The sequence below is a fragment of the Bos mutus genome, chromosome 26 (assembly GCF_027580195.1).
Source record: "Bos mutus isolate GX-2022 chromosome 26, NWIPB_WYAK_1.1, whole genome shotgun sequence".
Lineage (NCBI taxonomy): Eukaryota > Metazoa > Chordata > Mammalia > Artiodactyla > Bovidae > Bos > Bos mutus.
In genome coordinates, this window is record NC_091642.1 from 33,127,760 (window position 1) to 33,151,168 (window position 23,409).

Here is a 23,409-nt window from a genome sequence, read left to right on the forward strand (position 1 = left end):
TATATAGTAGAACTATATATAACTTTGCTCTGTTTTCCAAGTATGTAAATGTATTATCATTTTTTCATAATTCAAAAAATAAAAAAACAAAGAAAAAAGAAGTCAAATAGTAATACAGAAGTACCAATTAAGAAAAGGCATGCATCTCCTAAGAATACGAATATTCTCCTAATATTCACAGTATCATTATCACATCTAAGAGAATTTATAACAATTTCATATCAGCTAATGTTCAATTCATATTCAAATTTCACCAGCTGTCCATTGAATGTATTTCATAGTTTCTTTTTTTAAAAACATAAACTGATCAAGGCTCATGTTTTGCTTTATTATGTCACTTTTAATCTAGAATAATTACTGCCCTTTTTCTTTATGTCATTGATTTGTTAAAGTATTCAGGCCTATTGTGTTCAGAATATTCCATTTTCTAAATTTGTCTTACTGTTTTCTCAGGGTTGTTTAGCTTGTTCCTTTATCCTTTATCCCTTTCTCCGTGGCTCCTATAAACCACAAGTTGGGTCTAGAGGCTTGATTAGATTCAGATTAAGCATTTTGGGCAAAGATTCATAGGTGATATTTGTGTACAACGTATTGCATCATATTGCATCACATTAGGAGGCACAGAATGTCAGATTGCCATAGTGATGCTGCTTTTGCTAATTGCTGCCTCATCTCTCAATTATCAAGGTGCATTTCCCCTTGGCAGTTAGTAGGTCACCTGCAGGGTGATCACTGAGTGTAATGGCTTTAGCATCCACTGATAATCCTGCTGGCATCTGTAACTATATTGGGTATTACAAAATAGTGATTTTCTAATTCTATTATTTAATCTTTATTAGCTGACTTTAGTCCTTGGACAAGAGCTTTTCTTCTTTCTCTCTTATTTAAAAAAAAATTTTTATTTTTTGGCCACAGCATGTGGCATGTGGGGTCTTAGTTCCCCAACTAGGGATTGAACCTGTGTCCCCTGCACTGGAAGCGCAGAGTCTTAACCACTGGACCTCCAGGGAAGTCCCCTCTTACTTTCTTTTTTTATGAGTCTCTGTAGACTCATGGATTTTTAGTTATTCAAAGTGTTAGTCAATTTCTGTTGTTAATTTTGATATTCAAATTGTACTGAATCTGGACCATAATAGCCCTTGCAAGCTGTTTCCTGCTGTGTCTTTTGACAGGACTCCATTAGTCTTTGAGTGTTTCCATTCTGGCATAAATGTCCCCAGCTTACTTTGTACTTGCTCTGCCCTGGGCCTGGAATCAATTATTTTCTTCAGGGAGTCCTAGATTATTCCACTGACACTGGGTGTACCTACTTATTGTTTCTTGAGTGATATTGCTCCTAGGCTCTTTGAAGGCAAGGAAGTAGATAAAAAAATTTTTTAAAAGGAAATCATCATTTCATAGTGAAAGTGAAGAAGCTCAGTTGTGTATGTCTCTTTGAGATCCCGTGGACTGCAGCCCACCAGGCTCCTCTCTCCATGGGATTCTCCAGGCAAGAATACTGGACTGGGGTGCCATTTCCTTCTCCAGGGAATCTTCCCAACCCAGGGATCGAACTCGGGTCTCTCGAATTGCAGGCAGACGCTTTAACCTCTGACCCACCAGGGAATCCCTAGATCATAGTAGTATTTCCAATTCAGATTTAACACTACAGAGCTTTCTTTTCCTTGACTTCTTTTGCTTTATACTTACATAAATTTTTACATTGCAAATTTTAGATTTTAATAGCATTTATATATGTTATTTGTTTTATCCTGCAATATAACAAATTAGTTTCAAAATAATGTAACTATTACTACTAATAATAAACTTGTGTATATCTGCTGATGGAAGTTTAATATTTCCTTACAGTTCCTTTTCCCTTGAATATATCTCACTAGGCTGTATACTGTATAGTCAGAATACAGTTTTTAAAAGTTGGTGGAATAATTCCTTTCTCTATGTTTACATTGTCAATTTGATATACAGATATGCTTATTTTGTTGTTGTTACTCAGTTTAGGGTTTGCTTTTTTTTCTTTTGGATTTATTTTTTTGAAACTGTGGTATGTTTACATCGTTCAAAAGTCAAAATTTCTTAGAAAAGTATACTTAGAGAAATTTGAGTTCTTTTCCAAACCATTTTCATTATTTTCTTAGTGTTTTGTTTTGTAAAAACATAAGTACTGTATCAGTTCAGTTCAGTCGCTCAGTGGTGTCTGACTCTACTGTATATATGTGTGTATACTCTTTGTTTCCTCTTCTTTCTCACTCAAGTACTTTATACACTGCTGTGTAACTTTTCCACTCAACAGCAGGTCCTGGAAAGACTCATATCAATTCATAAAGTGTTTCCCTTCTCTCCTTTTTAACTACTGCATAGCACTTCATTGTATGGATTATATTACTAAAAGCTTATTCAACCAACTTCCTATTAATAGACACCTGGTTGTATCTATTAGTTTTATCCAAGTATGTTTTGTATTTTTGGAGTTATATCTTCAGGATAGGTTTTCAGAAGTGAAATTTCTGGTTTAAAGGATAAATGAAAACGTAATTTTTTAAGATAGTGCCAGATTCTCTTCCATCGTGGTTATATTATTTATTCTTCTACTAGTATTGTTTCAGGGTACTTATCAGAGGATTCTCAGTAGTATATCAGTAAGCTAAATTATTCCTTTTCTGTTGTTACTCCACAGTAATTCAAAATGGTATTTTCTATACAGTGTTTCTAAAATGTGATTTAGGGACCACTTGAAATTTGTAAGGATTTGGGGGTAGTTTTTGTGAGTATAAACATTACTAGAGATGTATGTTTTGGTTCATTTGAAAAAAATTATATATACACACACATAGGTGCCACGTGTGATTTTTAAAACTATGGTCGTGTCTTCTCACAATGTTCCTGTTAGATTTCTTGAGCTATCTTTTTGGTGCAAGAGAAGTGACACTGTGAAATAAGGCATTTTGAGGATCTTTGGTTTTTCTAGAATAATCTGCCAGTCAGATCATTTTAAGAACCACTGTCCTCATGATCTGCAAGAATTTTAGATACTGCTAACCGTTTGTTCTTGATTTTCTTTTATGTCTTGCCCAGGCTCCTGCTTATATTCGGGAATGTGCCAGATTGCACTATTTGGGTTCCAGAACTCAAGCATCAAAGGTAAGAATAGAAAATTGCTCTTGGCCCAAACAAGGAGAGAGCTAATTTAGATTAGTGGAGATTTAAAACAAAGCATAGAATCAAAGTGAGACATAGGAAAATAAAATGTATAAGAAAAGTCTGTAAATAGCAACCTGGAATGTCAGGTCCATGAATCAAGGCAAATTGGAAGTGGTCAAACAAGAAATGGAAAGAGTGAATGTCGACATTCTAGGAATCAGCGAACTGAAATGGACTGGAATGGGTGAATTTTACTCAGATGACCATTATATCTACTATTGCGGGCAGGAATTCCTTAGAAGAAATGGAGTAGCCATCATGGTTAACAAGAGAGTCTGAAATGCAGTACTTGGATGCATTCTCAAAAACAACAGAATGATCTCTGTTCGTTTCCAAGGTAAACCATTCAGTATCACAGTAATCCAAGTCTATGCCCCAACCAGTAACGCTGAAGAAGCTGAAGTTGAACGGTTCTGTGAACTTTTAGAACTAACACCCAAAAAAGATGTCCTTCTTATTATAGGGGACTGGAATGCAAAAGTAGGAAGTCAAGAAACACCTGGAGTAACAGGCAAATTTGGCCTTGGAATACGGAATGAAGCAGGGCAAAGACTAATAGAGTTTTGCCAAGAAAATTGGTCATAGCAAACACCCTCTTCCAACAACATAAAGAGAAGACTCTATACATGGACATCACCAGATGGTCAACACTGAAATCAGATTGATTATATTCTTTGCAGCCAAAGATGGAGAAGCTCTATACAGTCAGCAAAAATAAGACCAGGAGCTGACTGTGGCTCAGACCATGAACTGCTTGTTGCCAAATTCAGACTGAAATTGAAGAAAGTAGGGAAAACCACTAGACCATTCAGGTATGACCTAAATCAAATCCCTTATGATTGTACAGTGGAAGTGAGAAATAGATTTAAGGGCCTAGATCTGATAGATAGAGTGCCTGATGAACTGTGGAATGAGGTTCATGACACTGTACAGGAGACAGGGATCAAGACCATCCCCATGGAAAAGAAATGCAAAAAAGCAAAATGGCTGTCTGGGGAGGCCTTACAAATAGCTGTGAAAAGAAGAGAAGCAAAAAGCAAAGGAGAAAAGGAAAGATATAAGCATCTGAATACAGAGTCCCAAAGAATAGCAAGAAGAGATAAGAAAGCCTTCTTCAGCAATCAATGCAAAGAAATAGAGGAAAACAACAGAATAGGAAAGACTAGAGAGCTCTTCAAGAAAATCAGAGATACCAAAGGAATATTTCATGCAAAGATGGGCTCGATAAAGGACAGAAATGGTATGAACCTAACAGAAGCAGAAGATATTAAGAAGAGATGGCAAGAATACACAGAAGAACTGTACAAAAAAGATGTTCACGACCAAGATAATCACAATGGTGTGATCACTGACCTAGAGCCAGACATCCTGGAATGTGAAGTCAAGTGGGCCTTAGAAAGCATCACTACGAACAAAGCTAGTGGAGGTGATGGAGTTCCAGTTGAGCTATTCTAAATCCTGAAAGATGATGCTGTGAAAGTGCTACACTCAATATGCCAGCAAATTTGGAAAACTCAGCAGTGGCCACAGCACTGGAAAAGGTCAGTTTTTATTCCAATCCCAAAGAAAGGCAATGCCAAAGAATGCTCAAACTACTGCACAATTGCACTCATCTCACACGCTAGTAAAGTAATGCTCAAAATTCTCCAAGCCAGGCTTCAGCAATATGTGAACCATGAACTTCCTGATGTTCAAGCTGGTTTTAGAAAAGGCAGAGGAACCAGAGATCAAATTGCCAGCATCCGCTGGATCATGGAAAAAGCAAGAGAGTTAGAGAAAAATATCTATTTCTGCTTTATTGACTATGTCAAAGCCTTTGACTGTGTGGATCACAATAAACTGTGGAAAATTCTGAAAGAGATGGGAATACCAGACCACCTGACCTGCCTCTTGAGAAATTTGTATGCAGGTCAGGAAGCAACAGTTTGAAGTGGACATGGAACAACAGACTGGTTCCAAATCGGAAAAGGAGTACGTCAAGACTGTATATTGTCACCCTGTTATTTAACTTCTATGCAGAGTACATCATGAGAAACGCTGGGCTGGAAAAAGCACAAGCTGGAATCAAGATTGCTGGGAGAAATATCAATAACCTCAGATATGCAGATGACACCACCCTTATGGCAGAAAGTGAAGAGGAACTAAAAAGCCTCTTGATGAAAGTGAAAGTGGAGAGTGAAAAAGTTGGCTTAAAGCTCAACATTCAGAAAATGAAGATCATGGCATCTGGTCCCATCACTTCATGGGAAATAGATGGGGAAACAGTGGAAACAGTGTCAGACTTTATTTTTCTGGGCTCCAAAATCACTACAGATGGTGACTGCAGCCATGAAATTAAAAGACGCTTACTCCTTGGAAGGAAAGTTATGACCTAGATAGCATATTGAAAAGCAGAGACATTACTTTGCCAACAAAGGTTCATCTAGTCAAGGCTATGGTTTTTCCAGTGGTCATGTATGGATGTGAGAGTTGGACTGTGAAGAAGGCTGAGCGGCGAAGAATTGATGCTTTTGAACTGTGGTGTTGGAGAAGACTCTTGAGAGTCCTTTGGACTGCAAGGAGATCCAACCAGTCCATTCTGAAGGAGCTCAGCCCTGGGATTTCTTTGGAAGGAATGATGCTAAAGCTGAAACTCCAGTACTGTGGCCACCTCATGCGAAGAGTTGACTCATTGTAAAAGACTCTAATGCTGGGAGAGATTGGGGGCAGGAGGAGAAGGGGACGCCAGAGGATGAGATGGCTGGATGGCATCACTGACTCGATGGACGTGAGTCTGAGTGAACTCCAGGAGTTGGTGATGGACAGGGAGGCCTGGCGTGCTGCGATTCATGGGGTCGCAAAGAGTCGGACATGACTGAGGGACTGATCTAAATATTTTTAGCTACGAAAGTACATTTTTATATAAGACATTCTTTGAAGTTCCTTGGTAAGGTAACACTGAAATGTCTAAAAGACCTAAGACTGTATGAGCTTAGAAAGCAATTGCTGCTGCTGCTGCTGCTAAGTCGCTTCGGTTGTGTCCAACTCTGTGTGACCCCATAGACGGCAGCCCACCAGGCTCCGCTGTCCCTGAGATTCTCCAGGCAAGAACACTGGAGTGGGTTGCCATTTCCTTCTCCAATGCATGAAAGTGAAAAGTGAAGTCGCTCAGTCGTTTCCGACTCTTCACGACCCCATGAGCTGCAGCCCACCAGGCTCCTCCATCCATGGGATTTTCCAGGCAAGAGTACTGGAGTGGGTGCCATTGCCTTCTCCTATTAACAAGATTACATATGGTTATTGAGCTTTAAAAGTGAGAAGTTAAAAAAATGTCACAAGCACTTTTTGATGATTTCTGTTTAGTCTGTCTTGATTAGAAACTTTAAGCTGTCATCTTATGCTTTTTTTCCTACTCCTGTTGGTTTTTACCTCTCATTCAGCAAATATTTGGTGTGACCAGGAAAACAGTATTTTATTTTAACTAGTTTAACTGGAGTGTGGTTTTTCTTAGAAAGTTGTTTTTATTTCTCTACTACTGCTGTGTAGTTATCACATATTGTCATGTGTGGGGAAGAGCACCAGCCAAGAACCAGTGAATCCGGTCTCCAAGATGGGTCTGTCACTTTAGTATCTAGATACAACTTAACTTCAGTTTTTACTTCAGTGAAATGGTAATAATGATACTTTCCCTGCTTAACCCATAGGATAACAGTGAGAAATATGAGATTAAAAGATGCTCTGAATAGTGGACTATTATATAAATATATTTTTTGATGGCAGTATTCTAAATGAATATAGGTTTTCTGGGCAGGTCATGGGAGTAGGCTATTGATACAGTCTTTAATTGTAGGCTTCTCTTTATCTGATGATAGTTTAGGTTTTACTTGTTCCTACTTCTGAGATGTACCCCACATCCCACCCTCCCTTTTTTTTTTCTTCCAGGGTTGGGGGAATCTGGAAACAAAGCTGGCAAGACGTATTAATTCACTTTTCTTTTAAATTTTCCATAGGATGATCTTGATCTGATAGCTTCATGTCAAACCAGGTCCTTCCAACTGGCAAAATCTCAAAAATGGAACCGGGTTGATTCCTGCTCTCATCAGGAGGAGACCCAGCAGCGTACGGAAGAGGCACTAAGAGAATTGTTCCAACACGTTCATAATATGCCAGAGTCGGCGAAGAAGAAACAGCTCATCAGACAGGTGCGGAAGGCAGGGAGGGTGACGGGCGTTAGGGTGTGATTTTTGCCTGTGGAATCACTAGGGAATAGTATGAACAATTTCATTTAGTTTTTGTCTTTTACTGGCCAAGCTTTGGTTTAGTCAAGAAAACAGACTTGTCTATGGACCCTCAGTGGTGACTTCTGTCTGCTGCCCGACTAGGGAAAGAGGTGGAGGCTCTTGGATTTCTTGAGTAAACAGAAGGATCCAGTGTGGTTAGTTTTTCTAAGTTGATCATGTACGACATTTAAGTCTGGCAAATAACCCAGTCTTTCTGAATCTCAGTCTTCTTGTTGGTAATTGTAATGCCCATGTTCCATGGTCGTAAAGATTAGAGAGAATCTATGTAAAGTGGCTGGCATAGCAGGACAGAAGTGGTAGCTCTCACCAGGAAGTTGTTTGCAGTCAGAAAACACGAAATCAAGAGCCTAGTCTGATGCTTATTCTAGTGGCTAAGTTTGTTTATTTTGGAGCTGTGGGAGCAAAATTGGGTCTCTTATTTGCCATCTTGAGACTCAGAGTGTAAATACTGATGACATGGTTAGTTTCTTTCTCAGGAAATTTATTTTGTCTCAACCCTTCTTGAATTTTAGCTAAACAGGCAAGGTCAGCCTCTTGACTTCTTATTCAACTGGGACCTTCTTGGGGGATGAGTCTGTGTCTTTATTTTTATTTTTTATAGTTTATCTCAAGCATGGGGCCAGACAAAAACAAGTGCTCCGAAAATGTTGAACTGAACTGTTCTTAACAGTTGACAAAGTCCTTTAAGAGAAATTTTTCTTTCACTCTCTTTGAAGTTACTTTGAGATCTAGCAAATTGTGCTGTGACTGGAATTTTATGGCTGAGTAATACTACAGATTTAAAGCAGTTTTATGGTTTAATTCTTGGTAGAAACTAAGCCAGTAATTCAGGTAGGACAAGTGTAAATGACTTATCTCATCAAGAAGACTGAGGTCAAAGATAATACAAAGGAAAAAACTAGCTTTAGTTTTGCTCTTCTTAGAAAACTGGAAAATTATAGAGAAGGATTAAAAGAAAATAAATCACTCATCCTACCAGGGTTTACATATTGGATATTCTTTCAGTCTGTTTCCTATGGATATATTTTGACATAGTTGTGATCGTATCATATACTTTCATTTCTCCCTTTTTCATTAACCATTACAGCATAAGTGTTTTCTCATGCATGCTTGTAAACTCCTTGCCTACATTTAAAATGTGGCCATTCATTTTTGAAAAAAAGCTATAACTTTACTATTCTCCATCATTATAAAAATAACGAATACTCACTGCAGAAACATTGGAGTCTCCAGAAGAGTGTCAAGACGAAGTTAAAAATCATCTATAATCTACTGGTCACATTTTGAAGTATTTCCTTCTTGTATTTCTTTCCATGAATATATATTTCATATTTTTTTTGCTTAATTGAGGTAAAAATATATATTCCATTTTTAAAATACCCTACCCTTTTCATATAACATTATAGCAGAATATTTTCCATGTCATTAAAAGTCTATAAGCATTTTTAATGCTTGTATATTTTATTGTATATAACCTGATATATATAGTTTGTCCTCTGCTGCACATATTGGGGAAATTAGGCATTTTTTTACTTTATACATTTTTGTTCATAAGTATTCTCTTTGCAGATTATTTCCTAGAAGTGGCATGACCAAAGGGTATGCATTCTCTGGGGGAAGCTGGTACAGCTACTAGGTTTCTTTTAATACATAGGTCCCTTCTCTCCCCTTCCTGTTTTTTTCTCCCTAAAAATTGCTGAAGCTTGTTTGTTTGACTAAACTTTTAAATTTGAAATGATTTAGATTTGGAGAAAAATTGCAAAGATAGTACAGAATTCCCACATACCTTTCACCTAGTTCCTTCTAATGTTAACTAGTGTTCCTCCTTAGTTGTCAAAACTAAGAAGTTAACATTAGTAATTACTATTAACATTGCAGACTTTATTTGGATTTTACCAGTTTTAACACTAGTATCCTTTTTCTGTTCTAGGGGCCAGTCCAGATACCACATTGCGTTTAAACACACACATACTCATCCTCCTGCTCTCTTTGCACTTGATTTGTGAAAGCAGGCAGATTGTTTGTCTCCTACAGTCAGGATTTTGCTGATTGCATTCCTGTGGTATTATTTAAGATGTTCCTTAGTCCTCTGTATTTGCTGTAAACTGGTGGTTAGATCTAATTCTAGAAGCTTGATCTGATTCCAATTTTATTGCTTTGGGGTATGTAGTATTTAACTTATCCTCAGGCTAATTTAATACAATTTGAGTTCTTGGTGGCATAATTTCTGCCTTTGTGATTTGCTTGCCAACCTACTAATCCATGTATGTACACATTGACTTATTCCTGGACGTCTCTGGGTATTTACATTTAGCTATTAATTGTCACAGAATGCTGTCTCTTGATGGGAGACTGTAACAAAATGTTCTGTATGTTTGCTTCTAGTTTAATAAGCATTCTGGGACCCAGACACCGGGACGTGAGCCTTCTACTCCCCCGGTGCGGAAAAGGGCTCGCTCACGGTCCTTCAGTGGCCTCATTAAGGTAGGCGTGCTGTGCTGTCATTTTCAGTGTTGATTGTGAGAAAACTTAACAATCTGGCTCTTCTTAGACATAAACAGTTTTGTTCCATTCTTTGGGGTTCTATAAAGGGTTCGCTTATAAAGAGAAAAGGATAGAATTTGGAAATGCTTTTAATTTTCAAAGCATTCTGCTGTGTTTCAAATCGGAAAAAGGGACTCTGTGATTGGAAAAGTAAGGGGTAAGAGAAATAAAGGTCCTTTGCTGTCGTCTGGGGCTAAGGACAGAGTCCTCATTCCTGATTTACTGTGCAGGTTACTGAAGTTACGGAGAAGTGAAAAAGTTGACAGACACTAGAAATAGATTTTCCAATAGCCTAGTGACTTTTAGGTAAACCCCAAATTTTGATCAGTTGTTTTCTTTTCTTCGTCTAAAACTTCATTAAAAATCTTGTTTTTAAAGCAAATGCAGCATATACTTCTGTGCTGTTGCTGCCATCATTGTTTGTATATTCAGTTTACCCCGGTCTTCTGGAAGATCTGAACTTGTAACTAAGGCATATTGCCAGCAGGTGGCAGTAGATAGCTGATGATAGGGATCAAATTTCCAGGCATAAAGAAACCAAGGAGAGTCTGTCGCTCTTCTTGGTCATAGAGATGATTGGTGATAAGGAAAGTAATAGTTAAATAAATGTTTCTCTGTGTTAGTCAAAGAAATGTTCCTTTAACTGAAGTTAGATGGCTGTAGTTTTTTCTTCATAGTGAGCTCTTCTGCTGTTGGTTCTAGAAGTATTGCTAAACGTTGCTTGAAAGGTAAGAATATAATATTCTCTTGGCATCTGCCCTCTTCTTTACTGAGAGAGAATTTAAAACTTTAGAATTATAAAAGAGCTTATAATTCTATCAGGAGAAAACATTTCAGAACAATAATTTAAACACAGTGTTAGCGAGTTTCATAGGACAGAAGGATTAAGTGTTTTCGTTGTAAATAAGGAGACTTTCAAGCTAATAATAGATGTAGGTTTCTGCTTGACAGCAAAGGAATCGTGAAAGGTCTGTTAAAAAACTCAGTGGAAGCTTTATAGCTAGTCCTATGACTCCTGGCATGCCCTATTCAGCTTACTATGTGGTGATATCTGACTTCTGAAAGGAAGATGGACTGGCCTTATTTTTCCAGCATTTCTGTGTTTTAGCTATTTGATTTCTTTCCTGCTTTGATACCTTTTTTTGGTTAGATTTTTTCCTCCAAAATTCCTCTTATGTAAATGATTTATTGCATCAGAATATTCCTACTGATGTTTATATTGTAAAGTTTAATGTTCTAGTTTTGATATGTTCTTTTTTTGGAATTCAAATTTATTCTCTAAGGAGAAGAAAGAGAGGATTTCTTCAAAGATGGTAGAATTGTCACTGTCAGCTGTTACAGTAGGTTACATCAGCTTCTAAGCTGTTCAGAGATGAAAGGGCTTTTAGTCTTGCAGTGAATGTCAGTATAATCACATGACCTTTTTAAGAAGGCCCGTATCCTCTTGTGGTTATAATAGGAGCTCTTAGAGAATTTTTCCAAATTTTCCAATCCTGTGGGAGGAAGACATGACAGGGAAGCAAAATCTTAGAGTGGACCTTGTGTTAAGTGTCTCTTAGTAGGGAGGGGAGGAGGGACTCTTAAAAGCTGCCAGAGACATGTCTTTAGGGAAAAAATTATACTGGTAGGTAACTGGCATTTCTTTTATGGCCTCAGAAACATTGTAATTGGCCCATATTAGTTGGTTTAAATCAACTATAAAGTTTCTTTTAATGTTTCAGTCCTTAGATAGTTTAAAGAAGAATAGTGATCATCTAAAGAAGGCAATGATCTTAGGTTTTTTAGTAACGTGCTTTGACCTCTCATGTAAGATGCCTGTGGGACTCTTTATCAGAGAGCTGAGATTTTTTAACTTAAGAAACTGTAGTTTTGAAGGCCAGTATAGATATATATAATACAGATATAGTAGCTGTTTATAAATCACATATTTTCTTTTCCTAAATCAGCGGAAGGTCCTGGGAAATCAGATGATGTCAGAAAAGAAAAACAAATACCCTACTCCGGATTCGGTAGCCATTGGTGAATTGAAGAGAGCCAGCAAAGAAAATATGAACTTGGTAAGATACTGTTCTTTGTACTTTTTCTTTGTGGGTGTTCATCTGTAGAAAAGAAGAAAATTAACATGCCATCATTTGTTTTACTCTGTTTCTTTGGGCCATTCAGCCTTTTTTCTCTATCTTTTCATTTATGCTGATTGTCTTCTTTCTGTAGGCTTTCGCTGATTCATTCAACAAACACATTTCAAGTTCAGGGAGGACGTAGCCAGACGTAGGCAGAAGTGACAAACGCAGTGAAATACCCACACACAAAGTGCTGGAGGCAGCAGTTCTGACTGGGAGACTCCACAGGCTGGGTAACATTTGAGCCAGGCCTGCCTGACACTGCATTAGCCACGGAATCATCCTTCCAGGAATGGTTACTTCATTAGGCCAGCAATAAAACAGTTAAGATTAGTGAGATATGAATATGTTGTTAAAACTCTCTATATTGAAATTGAACAAGTAAATAATTCCTCTGTTAGCAAAATCTGTTTATACGAATGACATTAGGACATTTAAGCCACTCTAAAATTTTCTTGTTGCAGTTATTTTCTGGCTCTCCAGCTGTCATGATGACACCAACAAGACTGAAATGGCCTGAGGGGAAGAAAGAGGGGAAAAAAGGTACTAATTGCACATATCCCGTATGTCTTAGTGAATGTCGTTCCTTTCTGCATCTAGTCAGTCAGCAGCAGGTTTTGAATTCCTAGTGCGGTATGGTGGTATTTGGAAGTGATGTAAAAATGACAGGGCTGGGTCCTTACCCTGGAGTTCATGTGGCAGATGGTTACTGAACATCAACTCAGAACTGTCCCAGGTGCTGAGGGCAGAGCTGTGAACACAGACCCACAGGGTCGCTGAATCCTCAGACAGACAGGACACGTGGGAAGGATGTTTTAAGAGTACTTGTTAAGCAAATTAAAAGCAAGTATAAACTAACTTGTGAAACCAAGTACAGGAGTGCTGAGAAGGTGCTCAGCAAACATGGAACAATTGTGTTATTTTTCTGTGTAGACTTTAGCTTTGTTTATTCAATTAGGCTTTCCAAATAAAGAGCTCATGCTAAAGGACTCTGGAAATCAGATCATACAACATGTTTTTAAGGATGTTTAGGGTAAAAAGGATAATTTAGTGCTGAGACTGCTGATTGCCCAAGGCTCAGCCGATGGAGGGCACCATCTGCTGCGCTTTTCTCTGAGGAAGCCCCATGGCTCACTGGAAAGCCCAGGGGGTCTGTGGTTAGGACCAGCCACTCCTTCTCAGCCCACTTTCTCCTCCGAAAATGGAGATAATATTAACAGTTGTATCTACTTCTTAGATTGCTAATGAGTCTCAATTAAAACAATGTTTTGAAAGCACATTGTGATTGTTAAAGCATTAACAGGCAGAAGTAATTGTTACTTGGAGAAGGCAATGGCACCCCACTCCAGTACTCTTGCCTGGAAAATCCCATGGACGGAGGAGCCTGGTAGGCTGCAGTCCATGGGATCGCGAAGAGTCGGACATGACTGAGCGACTTCACTTTCACTTTTCACTTTCATGTACTGGAGAAGGAAATGGCAACCCACTCCAATGTTCTTGCCTGGAGAATCCTAGGACGGGGGAGCCTTGTGGGCTGCTGTTTATGGGGTCGCACAGAGTCGGACACGACTGAAGTGACTTAGCAGCAGCAGCAGCAGCAGTAATTGTTACTAACGAAAACTGGGCAAGACTTGGTCTGGTTCTATAAGGCTTGCATGGCAGATGAAGTAATTTCTGGTTTGATATGCTCATTTTACCATTGAAATACAAGCATACTTACTGTTTGAGACATAAGCAATAGAATAAGAACAAAAGCCCAGTCCTTACAGATGAATCTTTATTCTTTTCTAGGAAATTAGATTTCAGTGTGGTCTTCTTGCTTATCCTTGAATGAACGATGTGAACTCTCTCTTCCTTCCATGCTGCCTCTGACTTGTAGGCTCAGTTGACTGACTGAGGCAAGTTCAGGGTTTGGAGTATGTGTGTCTAAAGATTTCTACTTGTATCATCTAAGTCCAAACCAAGCATAAGTTATTTTTGAAGGATACATTTGTTTGTAGTAGTTACACCTTTTATTGCTTTCATTTTTGAAGATAATCAAGAAATACTGTCTATGTCGACAGCTGTACTTTTAGAAGAAAGAAATGCATTAAAAAAATAAGCTAGTTTAATATTTTACCAAGAAGTTTTAGAGCAGGGATTCTTCCTGTTTACTGTGGACTTTCTAAGGGCTCTGATAAAGTTCCTGGTATTATTGTTGGAGTTTTATGTGTAGGTGCATATGAACATCTTTCTGGAAGAGAGAATATATAGTTTTTATAAGATTCTCAAAAATGTTAATGATTCAGAAAAGTGGAGGCCCACAGATAATGAATGACCTCCCACTGGCTTAGGCAGTGGTATTTTCACTTTACCTTCTCCCTGTTCACTTGCTCTGTCTGGGAACACCTGTGGGTGTCATGACTTCACGCTATTCTCCTTCTCTTCCTTCCTCTAATTTTTTTCCATCTCTGCAGTGCTTTACTGTCGTCTGCTTCCCCTTCCCTCTCTCCATGTTTTTTCAGTGCTCTGTCTTAAGGCTCTGCCTGTCCCTCCCCTCCCCGCCATGCCTGTCCTCTTAGCAGTTTGGTCTACTTCTGCAGCTCAGTTCTGTTCTCTGATACCCTTTCCCCAGCCTGCGGCTCCAGATCTGAACTCTGTCTAGTCTCCAGGTCCACAGATCCAAGTGCCTGCCATCCCTTTCTTTTACACAATGAATACAGTACTAGATTTTTTTTTTTTTTTGATGTTGATTTTATTAAAGGAACAAATTTTTTTTTGAAGAAGATATTGCAATTTTATTATCATCATCATAGTGTATACCCAAAGACATGCATTTAGCCTGGAGTTTCTCAGGTGGCACTATTGACATTTTAAATCAGATAATTCTTTGCTGTGGGGAGCTGTCCTGTGCACTGCGTGAGAGAGTTCGTAGCATTCCTGGTCTCTACTCGCTGGATGCCAGTACCCTTCTTCCCGTTGTAACCAGTGTCTGCCCCTTGACATTGCCAAATATCCCTTTCAAGGGAGGAGGCAGAATCACTCCCGGATGAGAACTGCTGATTTAGCACCTTTGTATTAATGGGTATTATTTTCAGCAGTCAGAATTCTAGCCATTGTTCAAAGCCCAGCCTAAACCCTACCTCCTGTGCGAAATCTTCTTTGGCTAACTCAGACAAATGTACTTTTTCCTTTGAACTCTTATTGACATTGCTAAAATGTTGACATTTAATGTGATTTATCTTAGTTATTTACTTCATATGTTTTGTCTTACTTCTTTAGCTAGTTTCTCTTTTGGAAGACAAAGGCCAAACTTAATGTATTTGTGACCCCCCGCCCTTCTCTTCTGCACAGTAATGACTACCTTGCATCCAGTAGGTATTTAGTAAACATTTGCTGGCGAGAGGTGTAGTGGTGGTAAAAATATGAGCTTTGAGTTCAGTTAAACTAGGTTTTAGTCTGCAGCCTTAATAGCTATATATCTTGGGGCAAGTTCATTTGTATAGGCTTCAGATTCTTTACCTATAATATGGCAAGAACATTACTTCATGCAGTTTTTTGTGAGAGTAAATGAGACAATGTACATAAAGAATTCAGCAACGCCTGGCACAAAATATGCACTCAGTAAAGCTAGTGTTATTGCCATTAAGATGATTTAATAAAGTGAGATTAGGGCAAGAGAACAAAATGATACTTACTTGGTAGAGACTAAACAATTCTCAATTAGACTCTCTAACCCACAGTTCCGTTCAGTTCAGTCGCTCAGTCGTGTCTGACTCTTTGCGACCCCATGGACTGCAGCACGCCAGGCCTCCCTGTCCATCACCAACTCCCGGAGTTTACTCAAACTCACATCCATTGAGTCAGTGATGCCATCCAACCATCTCATCTTCTGTCATGCCCTTCTCCTCCCACCTTCAATCTTTCCCAGCATCAGGGTCTTTTCAAATGAGTCAGCTCTTCACATCAGGTGGCCAAAATATTGGAGTTTCAGCTTCAACATCAGTCCTACCAATGAACATCCAGGACTGATCTCCTTTAGGATGGACTGGTTGGATCTCCTTGCAGTCCAAGGGACTCTCAAGAGTCTTCTCCAACACCACAGTTCAAAAGCATCAATTCTTCGGCATTCAGCTTTCTTTATAGTCCAACTTTCACATCCATACATGACCACTGAAAAACCATAGCCTTGACTAGATGGACCTTTGTTGGCAAAGTAATGTCTCTGCTTTTTAATATGCTGTCTAGGTTGGTCATCGGAGAATACGATGGCACCCCACTCCAGTACTCTTGCCTGGAAAATCCCATGGACGGAGGAGCCTGGTAGGCTGTAGTTCATGGGATCGCTAAGAGTCGGACACGACTGAGCGACTTCACTTTCACTTTTCACTTTCTTGCATTGGAGAAGGAAATGGCAACCCACTCCAGTATTCTTGCCTGGAGAATCCCAGGGACGGGGGAGCCTGGTGGGCTGCCGTCTATGGGGTCGCACAGAGTTGGACACGACTGAAGTGACTTAGCAGCAGCAGCAGCAGGTTGGTCATAACTTTTCTTCCGAGGAGTAAGTGTCTTCTAATTTCATGGCTGCAATCATCATTTGCAGTGATTTTGGAGCCCCCCAAAATAAAATCTGTCACTGTTTCCACTGTTTCCCCATCTATTTCCCAAGCATAAGTTATTTTTGAAGGATACATTGGTATCCCATCACATGAAGTGATGGGACCAGATGCCATGATCTTAGTTTTCTGAATGCTGAGTTTTAAGCCAACTTTTTCACTCTCCTCTTTCACTTTCATCAAGAGGCTCTTTAGTTCTTCTTTGCTTTCTGCCATAAGGGTGGTGTCATCTGCATATCTGAGGTTATTGATATATCTCCCAGCAATATTGATTCCAGCTTGTGCTTCATCCAGCTCAGCATTTCTCATGATGTACTCTGCAGGTAAGTTAAATAAGCAGGGTGACAATATACAGCCTTGACATACTCCTTTCCCTATTTGGAACCAGTCTGTTGTTCCACGTCCAGTTGTAACTGTTGCTTCCTGATCTGCATATAGATTTCTCAAGAAGCAGGTTTTCCCATCTCTTTAATTTTCCACAGTTGTGATCCACACAGTCAAAGGCTTTGGCATAGTCAATAAAACAGAAGTAGATGTTTTTCTCTGTTTCTCTTGCTTTTTCGATGATCCAACGGATCTCTAACCCTCAGGTTGTAGAAAATACTAAGTATAGATTTCTCTAGCTTTTAGGTGGGATATTTGCAGAAATAAATACTTACAAATGTGTTTAATGTTCCTTTTTCTGTTTCAGCCTAGGATTCTTCTGAAGGATCCAGAGTTTTCCTGTTGTCCACCCAGAATTCTTCCTTCTGTGGCCCAGTGGCCGTGACCACCCACAGAGAAGCTGGGACTTGCAGCGCGCTTGCTGCGTGTTGAATTGTGAAAGCCAACTAATCCTGTGACTCAACTGATACCTCTAACCTCACTCAGCGGAGATGTCTGCAGATTCTGCCTACTAAACTGGTGCTAGCGAGTCTCTCTTTAAAAAAAATGTTCTGGGGAAACCACTAAACAGCCACACCAGCTTACACACAGCACAGTCAATGAGCAGAACCAGGCAGACTCCTCTGCCTAGTCCATGTGTTTGTTTAGGCAGGTTCTGTTTTTTGAAAATTTGAAGTTTGTGCTCAGCTGCAGTGATTTTTTTTAAAAAGTGCAGACAATCCTAGTGGATCGATGTTATTCTTAACTGATAGTTTGGACTTTTCTCTGTTTTGATAGTATTGGGGATATGTTGGGTATTGTTTTTGTTTATTTGTTTTTTCTTATTTTTTAAAAAGCCATATTTTGGATAGGTAGTTGAAATGGGCTCTAAGCCAGATGTCTTTTCTCTTTTCACCTTAAGCTCTTTGTCTTATGAGGCTGTACTCCTCAGTACCTATTTGTGTCCAAAGAATTTATTGCTTTCCTGAGAATTTTTTTTTTTATGATTTCTTGGGCCTGAGATTATAGGTGTTTGGCCTGTAGGACTGAATAATTCAGAATGATGCAGTATCTTAACAAATGATATTAAACTGTGTCCTTTCCTCCCTCCTTCCTTTCTGTCTCCCTCCCTGTCTTCCTCTTTCCTCAGTGATGTCAGAATAGTCATATGGTTGCTGAACTCCTTCCTCCATTCAGATTCTTCTCACCTAAAACATCTCTGGTGCCAATGTGGTGCCTTCTCTGCCCAGTCGCTGTGACTCAAGGCATGTCACCAACAGTTTACTTGAGGTTTGCTGAAATACCTGTATGTAGGGGAAGCTCCGGCGTAGGATTAGGCTGGAGCTGGCTTTATGGCCAGGACGACTCTTATGGATGAGATTATACTGCATCTTTCTAAGGGATCAGGTGTGCAGGCTGGACCGTCTCCTGAGAGCAAGCTGGAGTCGGAGGACGGAAGCGAGCATGTTTCTCTGCAGGACTGAGAGATTTAAAGGGAAGAATGTTCTTGTTTGCAAGCAGTTGTGGTTTATCACCTGTGTTGAAGAGTGGCTGCTGGCCCGCCCTTTGCTTGTCACAGTGGGCACCGGGGGTAGTTGGGAGATGGGCTGGAGCTTTGACTGGGTTGGGGATGTGCTGGCCCGCCCCTTCCTTGTCACAGTGGGCACCGGGGGTAGTTGGGAGATGGGCTGGCGCTTTGACTGGGTTGGGGATGTGCTGGCCCGCCCCTTCCTTGTCACAGTGGGCACCGGGGGTAGTTGGGAGATGGGCTGGCGCTTTGACTGGGTTGGGGATGTTCACATGTGTTTGAGAGGAGTGGCAAGGCTCTGACCCAGGTGAGACGTCCCTGTCCAGGGAGAGCAGGGCAGGAGGGAGCTTCTGCCTGCTCTGTTAGACGCGTAACCACTCTTACCCCGTGTGCCGGAGCTGAGTCAGGCCTCGGGGGAGAGGCAGTTGCCCAGCAAACTGTGACTTCTGCCCTATTTTTAAACTGTTGAAATGGTGTGTTATTGCTGAAACAAAACATGATTCTGGGGAGCACAGTTTGCTTTTGTATCTGGAAGTCAGTCTTGTCTGCTGTATTTTCTGTTTCTTCTGCCGCTGTAACAAAGTAGTGGAGAAAAATGGGAAATTTGGCCATCCAACTTGATAGATTGTGAATAATAGATGGTTAGGAGTACAAAGCTGCTCAAAAGTCCCTTTCTCTACAGTAGTTTTATGTCATTCTTAAAAAATACTTATTAGCAAGTTCATACATGTAGGGTTCTATTTGACTTTTTTCCTTATAAAATTTCTTGCACCAGCTATCAGTGAGTTCAAACAGACCCCTTCTGGTACGGCCGGGTGAGAGTGGTGTCCTCCCGTAACTCGGTACTTGCTCTCTTAGTTTGTCTAAGCATCTCGTTCTGGAGTGGCGCGGTCTGGCACAGGTGGAGGGAGCGGAGCAGTGGCCTCATACCTCCTTGTCATCGAGGTGCTTCTGTGGTTCTGTTTGAGGGAGGCTCTATTTGAGGTTTAGTTGGTTGAGTGCAGTTAGTAATCCAGGCTGGTGCTCTGGGGCTGGGGTGGTGAGAGATCCTGTCACGTGTTTTTATATAGCTTGCCCCTTTGGGCAGTTTATGTGGGTATTTGGGTATGTGTGTTCCATTAAAGTATTTATTAAATATGATTTCCCTTGCTGTAAGGGTATGATAGGTCTTTTCTTGTTTGTTTTTTAACAGAAGCTGTGATGTAGTTGGAATCCAGATTTGAGAAATAAACAGCATAACCTCTTCTGCCTTATAATATGTAACTGTTCTAATCCTGTGGAATCTTACAGAGAATGAAAAAACAAAGACCTTTTAAGCATTTGCTACAGGAGGATACTATTGCCCTTCTGACTTGGTGGGCAGGCATTTTTGAGCCAGTATTCAACAATTTAAAAAATATGTAATATTTAAAAATTCTGTTTTATGTTTGTTTTTCATGTTGAAACAATTTCTTTGGAAATGCCTCTTGTTTTTAAATTTTCCTTTCTTTCTGGGGTCAGTTGCGGTGGATTTTGATGTAATATTAATGGGGGGCAGTATATCTTGTGTGGGCTCAAGCATAAAAAATGCAGACCACTTCCTTAATTCAGATCAGTTGGCACTGGGTGAGCTATCCTGGTTGAATCAGTGAAAACCTTGGGCACTGGACTCCTAACTTTCTAACTTGGTACAGTGGTGCAGTGTTCCTGCTTTGAAAGACTCCACTGCAGCAATGAAAGAGAATTAGATGGTACTGACTGTACCTGAGTGCCAAAACACAGTCAAGGAGGTGGTACCTCATGAATCGAAACTGAAACTCTAGTTGGCCCTCCACCAGCTCATTACCCCGAACGAATCTTCCGTAGTCAGGAATGACAGTGGGCTGCCTTGGGAAACAGAGCAATTTGGGGTTAACTGCGGTGATCACTGGGTGTCCAGCGGTGGCTGTTTTGTTGGCTTGTAAGAAAGCCAGTGGTTCCAGAGTGTCAGAGCAGAGCCATTCTCTCCTCTGGAACAGCAGTGTTTCTGTTCAGCTTTCCTCATAGAAACCTCTGTTAGGATACGGTTTAAAACACCGCCTTCCGGGAGATCCTGTGGTTGCAGAATGGTCTCTCGAGTTCATCTGCTTCCTTACTTCCTGCAGAGCCTCACACAGATGCCTGAAACTGGCTCTCATTCTGAAGTCTTTTCTGAGTAGAATTCCTTTCCCCAGGAGAGAGCTGTATCCATCTGGAAGCCTTGGTACCGAAGACAGGACCTGGATCCAAAGCTAGATACCAGCAGTTGGCAGGACTGCTGTAGAAACTGGGGAAGATTCAGGTTTATAAGATGCACAAGCTTTTCAGACCAGTGGTAATTAATCTGATCTAAAACTCACTGTGGGAAAGCTGGCTTTCCTCCGCAGGTCATGCTGAGCTGTTTCCACAGGTGGAGAGTGGATGGGAGGGCTGACGAGGAGGTGGAGTTAAGACTTACTAGCCTGAGTGCTTGGGTTACCATGGAAACTGGAGTGTGCGAGGCCACAGCAGATGCTAAAGAGCCATTGAGCACTCCCCCAGACATGTTTGGGGGCCAGCAGAACTGGTTGGGAAAAGCACCCCTGCCCCAGGGTCCTTTACTACATAGCAAGGCTTGCCTTTTCACTACCCCCAAGCTCGCTCAACAAGAGAAGCAAGGTTTCTTAACTGTCTAACCATTTTTAATTTTTTCATTCTTATTCAACTGTATCCTGTATATATATATATGTAACTGTAAAGAAACATGTATTGTTTTTCTTTTATATTCATGTAATATTCTGAAATTAAATTTCTTTTGTTTCATATCTATAGGCTTTGATCAGTCTCTTCATTTACATTTGACTGATGGATTAAAGAGAGGTTGCCTCTTAAAAACATTGTTTCAAGTTTGACTGAGTTGCTATGACAGAGGTGGCCTCTTGTTCTGAGGACTGTGACACTAAGAACTGGCGTGTCTTTGGCTTGCTCTCCAGCTGGGGGGTGGGTTCAGGGGGAGTAGGGCTTTTTTGGCTGATTGGAAATGGGATTGGAACCTCTGGGAATTTTGAGTTCCCTGATTTCCCTTGGCTGAGTCTAGAATGCTTTGCCCAGATTTCGGTTTCTCACATAATCTTTATTTCCTCATTTAAAATAAGGAGTGATGGTTATAGTAACAGTAAAAACCAAGTGACATTTTCATCTAGGCCAGCAAGCTGCAGTGTTTAGACAACTCTGCTTGAGATGTTGTTTCTGTCACTTACATATGTGGGCTTGGGCATGTTCCCCACTCTGTAAGGGAGTGGGTAACGATACCATCTCAATGATGCCATGCTCAAGAGGCACATGTAGGGGCTTAGCACAAAGGTTTTAATCTGGAGTTTGTGATTTCAGGAATTTTTTGCTCCTGTAATTCTATGTAAAATTTTGTGTGTGTTTGAATTTTTCTAAGGCAGAGATTTCAGAGCCTCCATGACTCCCAGAGGAGTCCTTGGCCACCAAATACTGAGCACCACTAGCCTTACATTGTGCCTGGCAGATGGCAGGTATTCATTCAATGCTAACTTTCTCTGTCTCTGCCAAGGACACATTTTATAATCAGCTGCTTACTGATGCTGACATGGTTATTTTTGATAACAAAAGAGTTACATCCAGAATAGAAATAAAAAACTCTTGTTTTTGCTCCATTACCTGCCTGTGTGTTCCTCTTGAGCTGTGTTAGCTCCCTAAGGTGCCACTCAGACCGTCTGTCACTCTCTCCTCATCCCCCAAGGACCAGTTCATATTATTTGCAATAGAAAAAGGAGCTAGTTCTGTTTCTTTAAAGTGTGGAGGGACTCTTAACAGCACATGGGAAACTCAGTAATGCAAAAGGAAAAGGGGTAGAGGGACAGGGAGTTGCTCTGAAAAATAGGAAGAGGCTCAAATGTCTAGTCCAGTGCTGAGCACATGACCATTAATCATTGAGTTACAGAATGGAGTGAAGAAGCAGACATGCATTACACAACGGGGAGAGGAGGTGGGAAAGAGAGAACTGGGAAGAGTCTTCCGGCTCTCTCCCCCTCCAGGGCCTTTGTGCCCCATGGCAGGTGGCCCATTTTTGCCCCGCCTTGATTCTAAATTAGAAGCACAGAGAGTGGGAATGGTGAGAAGCCTGAGACCTAGGCTACAGGGTTGTGGTGGGACCATCAGGTTTGTTTGGTGCTTCTTTTATGTCCTAGCCTCATAAATTCCCTATAAAAAGCAAAACCAAAAATCGGGGTTGAGTAGTGGCTGGGTCTTGATCCTAGTTGATCATTAATATCTTACCCTTTATTGGAAGCACCCAGTGCCCAGATCCCAGTCTTCGGCCTTGGAACCAGTATGCAGATTAGTAGGAGGGCCCTTGGTGTCATTGTTAGCTTTCTCCTTTTATCACTAGAAGTCAGTCTTTTAAAATTTTTGATGCCTTGGCCCCAAGGAATGCTTAATTCAGTAGAGCCATATCCGTGGGCAACAAAGAAGGGAAACAGATTGTCTTAAAATTGTAATTGCGGAAGCCATTCCTTGGCACCAAAGTCGGGGATGCTTTTAAGAGCTTCTCCTGCCCGTGTACTCGCCAGTTTTCCAGTATTGGAAGAGGAATATAATAGGGCCTCTAAGGAATTCACGTCTGAATGAAAAATTAATACCACAATTTTTTGAGTGCTTATGTACTCAGCTTTGTGCTGGCCAATTAATTCCTTCTCTCGTTAAAGTCATACATCTCTGTGAAGTATTCTTAACTCCAGTTTTATAGTAAAAGACATATGAAGAGTTTAATGTATCCA

The 23,409-nt window shown here is 40.4% G+C and overlaps 1 protein-coding gene across 5 annotated transcripts in view; it reads left to right on the forward strand.

The window, feature by feature from the left end:
- ARHGAP19 (Rho GTPase activating protein 19) overlaps positions 1 to 20,076 on the forward strand; it is a 69,159-nt gene extending 49,083 nt beyond the window's left edge. For all 5 annotated transcript variants that reach the window (XM_070363299.1, XM_070363298.1, XM_070363302.1 and 2 more), the window contains exons 7-12: positions 3,073 to 3,138; positions 7,188 to 7,379; positions 9,864 to 9,962; positions 11,969 to 12,079; positions 12,607 to 12,685; positions 17,429 to 20,076. In XM_070363299.1, coding sequence (XP_070219400.1) covers positions 3,073 to 3,138; positions 7,188 to 7,379; positions 9,864 to 9,962; positions 11,969 to 12,079; positions 12,607 to 12,685; positions 17,429 to 17,433 — 552 coding nt within the window. In that variant the 3' untranslated portion in view covers positions 17,434 to 20,076. The remainder of the gene's footprint in view (positions 1 to 3,072; positions 3,139 to 7,187; positions 7,380 to 9,863; positions 9,963 to 11,968; positions 12,080 to 12,606; positions 12,686 to 17,428) is intronic.
- Positions 20,077 to 23,409: the final 3,333 nt, after the last annotated feature.